General features: G+C 58.2%; 1 protein-coding gene across 1 annotated transcript in view; it reads left to right on the forward strand.

Annotated features, from left to right (window-relative positions):
• Positions 1-1,176: 1,176 nt before the first annotated feature.
• GPAT2 (glycerol-3-phosphate acyltransferase 2, mitochondrial) overlaps positions 1,177-9,303 on the forward strand; it is an 11,556-nt gene continuing 3,429 nt past the window's right edge. Inside the window, exons 1-13 of the mRNA XM_004369349.2 lie at positions 1,177-1,231; positions 1,417-1,541; positions 1,694-1,807; positions 2,875-2,948; positions 3,339-3,443; positions 3,735-3,863; positions 5,969-6,068; positions 6,439-6,572; positions 6,877-6,976; positions 7,064-7,276; positions 7,633-7,755; positions 7,942-8,024; positions 8,816-8,934. Coding sequence (XP_004369406.1) covers positions 1,473-1,541; positions 1,694-1,807; positions 2,875-2,948; positions 3,339-3,443; positions 3,735-3,863; positions 5,969-6,068; positions 6,439-6,572; positions 6,877-6,976; positions 7,064-7,276; positions 7,633-7,755; positions 7,942-8,024; positions 8,816-8,934 — 1,363 coding nt within the window. The 5' untranslated portion in view covers positions 1,177-1,231; positions 1,417-1,472. The remainder of the gene's footprint in view (positions 1,232-1,416; positions 1,542-1,693; positions 1,808-2,874; positions 2,949-3,338; positions 3,444-3,734; positions 3,864-5,968; positions 6,069-6,438; positions 6,573-6,876; positions 6,977-7,063; positions 7,277-7,632; positions 7,756-7,941; positions 8,025-8,815; positions 8,935-9,303) is intronic.

The raw sequence follows: 9,303 nt of genomic DNA on the forward strand, positions 1-9,303 counted from the left end.
GCTCCTTACAAAGCAGGTGGGACTTCCCAGATTGCAGCTTCAGCTCGGGGGTACCCTGTGCCAGCTGTCGGTTGATGAAGCTATGAGAACATTTTCAAAGTAGGGAGTGTATGTGGAATGAGCCTCTCAGGGTTTGTACACTTCAGACTCCTTTATTGCTTGACATAATGGTTAATGGTTCTAGATTGTGCTAATTGGGGACCGTGAGGGGATACTCAGAGGAATTCCGGGATATGGAAGTACAGCAGTCAGTGAGCCCTTCCTGGGTCCTTCCTGTGCAGGGCAGACTGCTGGGGCATAAAGAGATGGGTCAGTTGCAGTCTTTGCCCTCTGGATGCTTTCAGGGAGGTGACATCTCAGCCTTGGAGGTGGGCTTCACATGGCTCCTTGCCCTGCAAGCTTGGGCTGAACCCAAAGAGGAGAGGGAGAACCTAGAGGTTGATCAGAGGCCTCGTGGACTGAGAGCAATGGGCAGAAGTTGGTGGGTAGTGAGGAAAGGAGAAGGTACTCCCAGGTGGGCATATGCATATTGGGGTGGGCGTGGGGATAACGTAAATAATTGGACCAGCCTATTGGGGAGTCCTGCTCTGTCACACGGGGTCACTATGAATCAGAAGCAACTCAGTTGCACCCAACAATAGCAACCCATGAGGGACATGGTGAGAGATCAGGGCAAGAGGGGTTTTTCAGGGCCTAATAACTGGGGTGTTGTTCAGTGCTATTGTATGGGAAATGGATGTTTGTTCAGGAGAATGTTGTGTTGGGCAGGAGGTATCTGAGGAGATGCCACATGGGGTCTCCTGTGGTGAGGGCTGTATGGGGGGGATAGTTGTGGAAGTGTCTCATGCCCAGCCAGGTGAGCACTCTGAGTGGCATTTCTCTGTGTTCTACTCTCCAGCTGCCCCCTAGCTAGTACCTGGCATACATCCCTGTAATGAGGGAGTCGGTGAAGGGCTGCCCGGCAGAGAGAGGAAGAACAGCTGAGCCAGCCTGGGGCCATGTGGTGCTGGTTCTGTTCTGCCCTGACAGTCCCGTTCCTCTTTCCTGCCAACCTCTGTTCCCTTGTCCGTTTTCTCTGCACAGAAGGGGCCTGGGTCTCAGCACTGCCCTGTCTTTGACGGGAAGTGGCAGGGTAGTTGTTGATGGTGGGACAACTGATCCCCCTCGTGTTGGCCTGAGGGAGCCCCTGACCTGGACCCTGTGAGACCTCTTGAGGACAGCTGGCTCCTTGGTAGGACCATCGTGGGGCTGGGGTGGGGATTTGATTTGGGCCTGTTTCCCAGCTTCTAGCCAGGTTCTCCTCATCACTTTCAGCTTGGGTATTGTCTGTCTGTCCTGGGGTTAGGGGCTTGGGGATCACCCCAGGGACCTTGGACTATGGCCCAGACTCCAGGCCATCCTTCTGCCTGTCCCCAGGTCAGGTTCCTGTGGAGAGAGGCAGAAGCAGCTGGTTCCCAGATCTTCTAGTCCTCATGGACGCCATGTTGGGAGCCAGGGTCCAGACCCAGCAGAACAAGAGGACTAGACACCACAGCCATGAGGTAGTGTGGTACCTTCCCATCCCCAGAACACGCTCTCCTGTCACCCCCCCCCCACCCCTCCTGTAGCTTGGTTGGGCCCCCACTCCTGGAGCCTCCCTCTCTCTACCAAGAACTTTCTGTCCTCTCAACCTCTGCCTGTGGCCCTTTTCCAGACCAGCCTGTGGTCCTCAGGTTTTGGGATGAAGCTGGAGCCTATCACCCCATTCCTGGGGAAGTATCGTCCCTTTGTGGGTCGCTGTTGCCAGACCTGTACCCCTAAGAGCTGGGTGAGTGATGGTAGGGCCAGGCCCCACCCTGGGGAGTTTGGGGTAGTTTGGCTCTGGGAAGCCGCTTCCTTTATGTCCTTTCAAACTCTGGCCCTCCCCTGCCCCGTGCCGCTGCTCTTGTCTTCCAGGGTAACAGATGCACTGGTATTGGTGTGTTGTTGGGCTGTGGCTGGCTCCCCAGCCCTGGGAGAGTTGGGTGGGGACGTGCAGAGGGGCCTGAGAAGGTAGTGCATGACCAGAGTGTTGGCGTCTGTCCTGTGTCTGCACGAGTGCTGGTATTGTTTCGGGGACACTCGCCCACTCACAAACGTCCACAGCACCCAGCCCATTTGAAGGCTTCTTGTGCGTCCATGCCACATGCTGGTGCTGATGGGGCCAAGGGTTCTGGTGGAGATCCAGGCTGTGTGTCCTCTGCTGTTGAGACTGGTGAGAGGGACAGCGTTCACACAGTCACAGTGTGCGGAGCTAAGGGGGAAAGTAGACGTGTGTTGAGTACAGAGTACCCAGAGGAGGCAGTGAGGCCTTTGTTGAGGAGGGCCCTGAAGGATGAGAGGATGTGTTCCCCTGGCAGAGAGGGGAGAAGGGGAATGGTGTGTGTGTGTGTGTGTGTGTGTGTGTGTGTGTACATGCACTCACGCACGCCAGCGAACATTCTGTACACGTGATGCAGGGGTAGCTGTTCCTTTGTTTTCTCCAGTTCTACAGGATATGAATCAATATTACCCCCCAAAAAGGTTCCGTGATCAGAATAAATTTGGGAAAGCTGAGTTAAGCAAAGTTGTAAAGGCCTCTTTCCTGCAGGACTTTTCAGAGACTTTAGTATGCTACTCTCCAAGAATGTGATTCTGTACAGAATGCAGTGCTTCCTATTTTGACCAGGGAACCCTTTTTTCCCGAGCCAGTCTTTAGGAGCTGGGGTTGAACATCTTTTGGGAAGTGCTGTGATAAAGCCCTGTCTCTTGGTACACCTGATAGACTCAGGCAAAGACTAGAGGGGTGGGGCAGGGGCGTGCCTTTGCAGGTCTGTGAAGGCGTCCCGGACATGCCATCCCTCCTCTCTCGGGCAGGAGTCCCTCTTCCACAGAAGCATAACAGACCTAGGCTTCTGTGATGTGATCTTGGTGAAGGAGGAGAACACCAGGTAGCCAGGGCTGGGGGTAGGGGGGCTGAGGGCTTGCTGGGTCCCTGCTTTGGTGCCATTTTCTTCTGAAGGAAAAAGAAGGGCCCGTGTCCTGTGCTGCACACCCACAGGCCAGGGAGCCAGGCTTGGTGCTCGCTTACCCTCTGGATGTCAGGCCCTGAACCCCACCCACTCAGTGGGGAGAGGGGTGGGAATGGGGCACAGGCAGGTGATTCGGCTTCCTGCTTTGTGATGAGCCAGACTCAGGCATTTCTGGAACTGGATCCTGGCGTGTTCCTGGGGTGGGGTCCCGTCCTGCTTAGATAGCCCTCTTTGGGCCCTGGTGTGTTGTGGGGGTGGTGGGGGCTCTCGCTAAATGCTGTCCCTGCTGGCTTTGGGGACTGTGCCCAGGTTTCGGGGCTGGCTGGTTCGGAGGCTCTGCTATTTCCTGTGGTCGATGGAACAGCATATACCCCCCTGCCGGGATGCCCCGCAGAAGATCATGGAAAGCTCTGGGTAAGGAGGTAGAGACTGGGCTCTGGCTGGTACTTCTGGGATCCTTGAAGAGATGGCAGAGGCTCCAGGCAGGGGTGGCTGAGGGGCCGGTGGGGAGAGGCTCCTAGAGGGATAGCTTGGCTTGGGCCCTTCCTTAAAGATCATGGGGAGGATGGAGGGTGAAGATGAGAGGCCGGGCCCTGGGGAGGTGGTGGGACAGAGGGAAGTGACCTGAGAGGCCTTGGGCACCTCAGCAGGTGGGCCAGAGTGAGAGCCTGGCCTGCCTCAGCCTGACTACCCCCCATACCACAGGGTGCAGAGGATCATCTCAGGGAGGGCCCCGGGAGGGGCTGGGGAAGGTCAGGTGCCAGGTCTTGTGAAGAAGGAGGTACAGCGCATCCTGGACCACATCCAGGCTCCACCCCGCCCCTTGCTTCTCAGGTAACTGTGCTGATGGACACTCGTCCATTGAGGGGGCTCTGCCCTTCTGGAGAGTCGGGGGCGGCTGGGCTTGAGGAAAGGCAGGACTGCACTTCTGTAGGAGCCGGATGGCACGTTTACCAGAGCGGGCAAAGACCGCTGTCACCACCTGCCTCCCTTCCCACTGAGGGGAGGGGGTCACCACCGTGTGCTCACGCAGCACGTCCCTGAGCTGTTAGGTGCAGGGCACTGTTGAGGGGACAGAGGTGGTACGTAGAGTGCACTGAGGTACAAACAGCTGCAAGAAGGAGGAACAAGAAGCTGAAGCTCCGAATACCTGGGGCGGTGAGGGGTTGGGGGGGAGACTTGTAAACCAGGCCTGAAGGAAGGGAAGGAGCCTGCCTTGGGGGAGCAAGGATGTGGGGAACAGTTCCTAATAGAGGGACTTGCATGAGCTAAGGTCCCTGGGCAGGAAAGGGCTCGGTTTGTTCTAGAAGCTGAAAGAAAGCTGATGTAGTTGGAACCTGGCAAAGGAGGGAGAGAGCTGTTTGAGATGAAACCGAGAGGCAGAGGGAGCACCTCGCGGGGGGCCATAGAAGTTTGGATTTGATGTCTAAAGTGCAGTGAAAACCAGGTGGAAGGCATTGAGCGGGGAGTGACAACATGATGGACTGGGGTCAGGAGCGGAGACCAGGAGACCATTTGGGAGGCTGTTCTGTTAGTTTAGGTGAGACGTGATGATAGCTTGGATAGGGTGGTGACAGCAGAGATTGAAAAAAGTGGCTTGAGAGATGAAGGTGAAATAACCAGACTTGCTGAGGGATTGGATGGTGGGGTGGGGCAGTGAGGGGAAGAGAGAAGGCACGGCGAGCTGGATTTCTGGCCAAGCAGCTGTCGATGTACGCAGAAGAGACAGGCTTGGGGAGGAGCGAGGATGTCCTGGTCCAGGAAGGGGGTTTTGGACGGAAAGAGTTTCGGATACCTGACATGCTCACAGAGACTCGGAGTAGGCAGTAGCACATGTGAGTCTGGAGTTGGAAGAGAGGCTGGAGCCAGGGGTACACATTTACAGAGGCTTAGCATACCGATGTTTACAGCCGAGGGAATGGGTGAAGGCGCCAGGTGAAAGAGAGCTCAGGACTGCTTGTCGAGGTTAGCCGTCTTGCAGGTGCTGAGGGATGGCCTAAGCAAGGACAGGAGTAGAGGTTGCTGGTCCCTCACCCAGCCCTCCACGGCCACGATTCTTTGCCTTTGTTGAGACTTCAGTTCCTGGACCTGGCTGACCCCCTTTACACCAGCCATCAGGCCCTTCCCGTCTTTCCTTCCCTCCCGCCTAGCTTAGATTCCACAGTTCATCATGAGAACAGTGCCCTTGTGATGGGTCACTGGGCAGAAGCCCAGTTGTGTTTGAACACAGATGCCTACCTTCTCTGTACATTCATCTAAGCTGCCAAACATCATTAGAGAAAAATACAGCCGGGTAGACCAGTTTCCTTTACAATTGCAAATCTCAGATGGGCACACGGCATTCCACTGTTGACTGATGTCCTCATCCCATGCTTCCTGGAGAAGTAGAAGCCATCGGATGAGGACGGGCTGCTTATCCCACCACATCTCTGTCCTAACTGCATCAGCATGGTCCTCTTCCTGCCTCCAGTTAAAGCTGATCTCCCCATCGGGCCTCTGGACAACCCCTCTCCCCAAGGACTTTGCTCTTTCGGTTATCCCTGTTCCTTCTGGTATCACTGAGCCCTCCCTTTTTATTCCATCTTTCCCAGTGGTTTGCAGAGGTCAGGCTGGGTTATGACCTGAGAGTGAGCGTCTTGGTCCTCTGATTTCCTTTGTGGTAAATGGTGGCGGGGAGATGCTCTGAGGCTGACAGGAGGCAGCTGCACTCTGAGGTCTTGGGAGAGAGCATGTAGCCTAGCAGCTGTATGATCTGGTGTCAGGCCAGCACCACTTCTCGGTTTTCTCTACTTTTAAGCTATTTCTTTGCCCTTTCTGAGTTTCCCTTTCCTCTTCTGTAACATGGGGGGAGAACAGCCCCTGCCTCAGAGGACTGCTGGTCAGCGGGTGCTGTGGGGCTATGCCTGTTGGATGGTGACAGGTCGGGCGTTGCTCCCCAGGCTGTTCAGCTGGGTGCTGCTGCGGCTCCTGAACTGCCTCTTCTTGAACGTGCAGCTCCACAAGGGTCACATGAAGATGGTTCACAAGGCCGCCCAGGCGGTAAGGCCGCCCTCCACTGGGACTGGGGTGGCGGGAGCAGAAGCTTGGCTAAGCCCTAATGTCAGGACCAGCCCCATCAGCCGGTGGGAAAATCCTCTGCTCTTTAACGACCTCCTTGTGGGTCTCACGGTCCTGCTCCCACGGGGCCACCTCTAACGTCTCTTCATCGTGCTCTTAACAACCCTTATGTCACTGTATTACCTTGACAATTGTTGAAAAGCTCTTCTTGTGGGAAATGTACTCAGAATAAGAAGTGTTCCACTGAACCCTCTCCCTCTGGGGCTGCCCAAAGTGTGGAGGCTGCTGGGTGTCTGCCCCCGTCTTTAGGGTGGGGGCAGACTGGCGCTCCCTTTGCCTGTCCTGGGAGCAGGGCTCGCCGCTGGTCCTCCTCTCCACCCACAAGTCTCTGCTGGACGGGATCCTGCTGCCCTTTGTACTGTTCACCCAGGGCCTGGGCGTGCTTCGAGTGGCTTGGAACCCCCACACCTGCTCCCCTGCCCTCAGGTAAAAGCCTTGGGCCTCTAGACACACATGGGGGAAGTCCCTAGGCTGGGACAGGAGTACATGGGGGTGTGTATGGGGAGCTGCAGCTCCCCACAGGCCCTTTTTCTGGCCTCTTTGCTCCCAGCCTCCTTCAGTCTGTGGGGCTCCGATGGAGGGTCAGCTACGGGACGTAGGGCTGTGCCTGGACTTGGGGTGTTCATACAGGACCAGGCTGGCTCTCGATGGGCCACGGTTGTCACTGACCTCCTGCTCGCTCCCATCTCTGGAACCCCTTTCCTCACCAAGTTCTGCCCTGTGCCCCCAGAGCTCTGCTGAGGAAGCTAGGGGCGCTCTTCCTGCCTCCGGAGGCCAGCCTCTCCCTGGACAGCTCCGAGGGGGTCCTTGCTAGGGCTGTGGTGCAGGCGGTAAGTGCCCCCAGTGGTTGTGGAGGGGGTGGGCCAGGGGTTCAGGGGTCTGTGTCTGATCTGGCCTTGACACCCCCCCACCCCCAGGCCATAGAGCAGCTGCTGGTCGGCAGGCAGCCCCTGCTCATCTTCCTGGAGGAGCCCCCTGGGATCCGGGGGCCGCGGCTGTCAGCCCTAGGCCAGGCCTGGCTGGGAGCAGTGGTGCAGGCGGTCCAGGCGGGCATCGTCCCGGATGCTGTGCTGGTACCAGTGGCTGTCACCTACGACCTGGCTCCAGACGCTCTGCCTGACGTACACCACGTGAGACCCTCCTGCCCCTCGGGACCCCCAAGTGGACACCAGCTGCAGACAGGAGGCCCAATATGGCATCCTGTGGTTGAGCGCCCATAGGGCTGGGGTCAGGAAAGGGTGCAAAGCATCTGCTCCCTGTGGTCATCCTCCTGCAGCACGTGCCAAGGCCGCTGTGGTCATTGTCTCATTTAATCTTCCAAAGATCCTGTGAGGGAGGGTTGCTCCTGCTTCAGATCGGGCCCGAATGAAGTCGAGCAGGCTGGGACCAGAGGGTGCACCTCTGGAGGGCGGGATGGCGTTGGCAGCCCTGATGCTGTGAGCATGGCCCATACGTACCAGCACGCTAAGCCTCTCCTGCCCTACAGGCTTCGACCCCACTGGGGCTGTGGACAGGGGCCCTGGCCGTCCTGCGGAGCCTGCGCAGCTGTTGGGGACGCAGCCACCGGGCCTGTGTCCGTGTGCACCTGGCCCAGCCCTTCTCCCTGCAGGTAGGGAGCCAGTCAGGCCAGGCTGGGAATACTTACTCTGAGCTCCAGGTAGTCTGTTCTGGGGCTTCTGGCGGCCTGGCCCCCAAAGCCTCTGAAGGGCTAGCCCCGCCCTCCTCAGGTGGGCTGTGTGCGGGTGACCTGGTGGGCCAGGGCAGGCCACCTGAGGGGGAGCCTTGTCCTGGGCAGGAGTACACCGTCAACGCCAGAAGCTGCTGGGGCAGCAGGCAGACCCTGGAGCAGCTGCTGCAGCCCCTTGTGCTGGGCCAGTGGTAGGAGCAGGGAGTGGGGGGCTGGGGCCTGGGGCCACCCTCCCGTCCCAGCTGTGCAGCTGACAGCCCCTCCCCCAGGCCGCCTCGCTGTCTCACACACACATACCACACAGACACACACATCCACACACCACACACGTACATCACACACGTACACCACACACACATAGACACACACACACCACACACGTACATCACACACGTACACACCCCACACACACCCCACACACACCACACACGTACACACCACACACACACCCCACACACATACACAGACACACACCATACACACGTACACACGCACACCCCATACACATACACACACACCACACATGTACACACACACGCACACCCCACACACATACACAGACACACACACACCACACACGTACACACACACGCACACCCCACACACATATACAGACACACACCACACGTACATCACACGTACACACCACACACACCCCACACACATACACAGACACACACACACCACACACACGTACACACACATGCACACCCCACACACATACACGTACGCACACACGCACACCCCCCGCCACCACAGTTCCGACGCACACACGTCACCAGTTCCAGCCTCTTCCCTTGCCAAGTACCTTGGGTCGTCCAGCGGGAGAGTCCCAGGCGTCTCTCCCTGCTGTGATCTCGGTGTGGGACGTGGTACACTAGGGCTGGGGTGGGGAAACACCCTTACCTTGGAGAAGGTCTGCGGAAAGGAGGTCTTGTTTCTAGGTTTGGTCCCTTTCTCCTGTCCCGTGTCTTTATCCCAGGACCGTTGTCCCAGACACTGAGAAGGAGCAGGAGTGGACCCCAGTGACCGGGCCCCTCCTGGCTCTTAAGGAAGAGGACCAGCTCCTGGTCAGGAGACTGAGCCGTCATGTCCTGAACGGTGAGGGTGACCTGGTCCCTCAGCGGTCCCTTCTCTGTCTGGGCCGGCCAGTTGTCAGGTCCTCCGTTCAAGTGGGTTTCCGCACCGGGTCTGCCCTCCCTGTGCGGCACACTTGGAAGGGACATCAGGGGAGAGTGGAGCCCTTCTCGGCCTGAGGAGCATCCTCCTTCCTGTGCAGGCAGCCAGGGAGGGCGCAAGGGGCTGCAGCCAGGGAGGGCGCAAGGGGCTGCAGCCAGGGAGGGTGCTAGGGGCCGCCGAGGGAGGGCGGGCAAGGGGCTGCCGCCAGGGAGGGTGCGAGGGAGGGCGGGCAAGGGGCTGCCGCCAGGGAGGGTGCGAGGGGCCGCCGAGGGAGGGCGGGCAAGGGGCTGC

The sequence above is a fragment of the Trichechus manatus genome, unplaced genomic scaffold (genome assembly GCF_000243295.1).
Source record: "Trichechus manatus latirostris isolate Lorelei unplaced genomic scaffold, TriManLat1.0 scaffold00004, whole genome shotgun sequence".
In the NCBI taxonomy this organism is placed as follows: domain Eukaryota; kingdom Metazoa; phylum Chordata; class Mammalia; order Sirenia; family Trichechidae; genus Trichechus; species Trichechus manatus.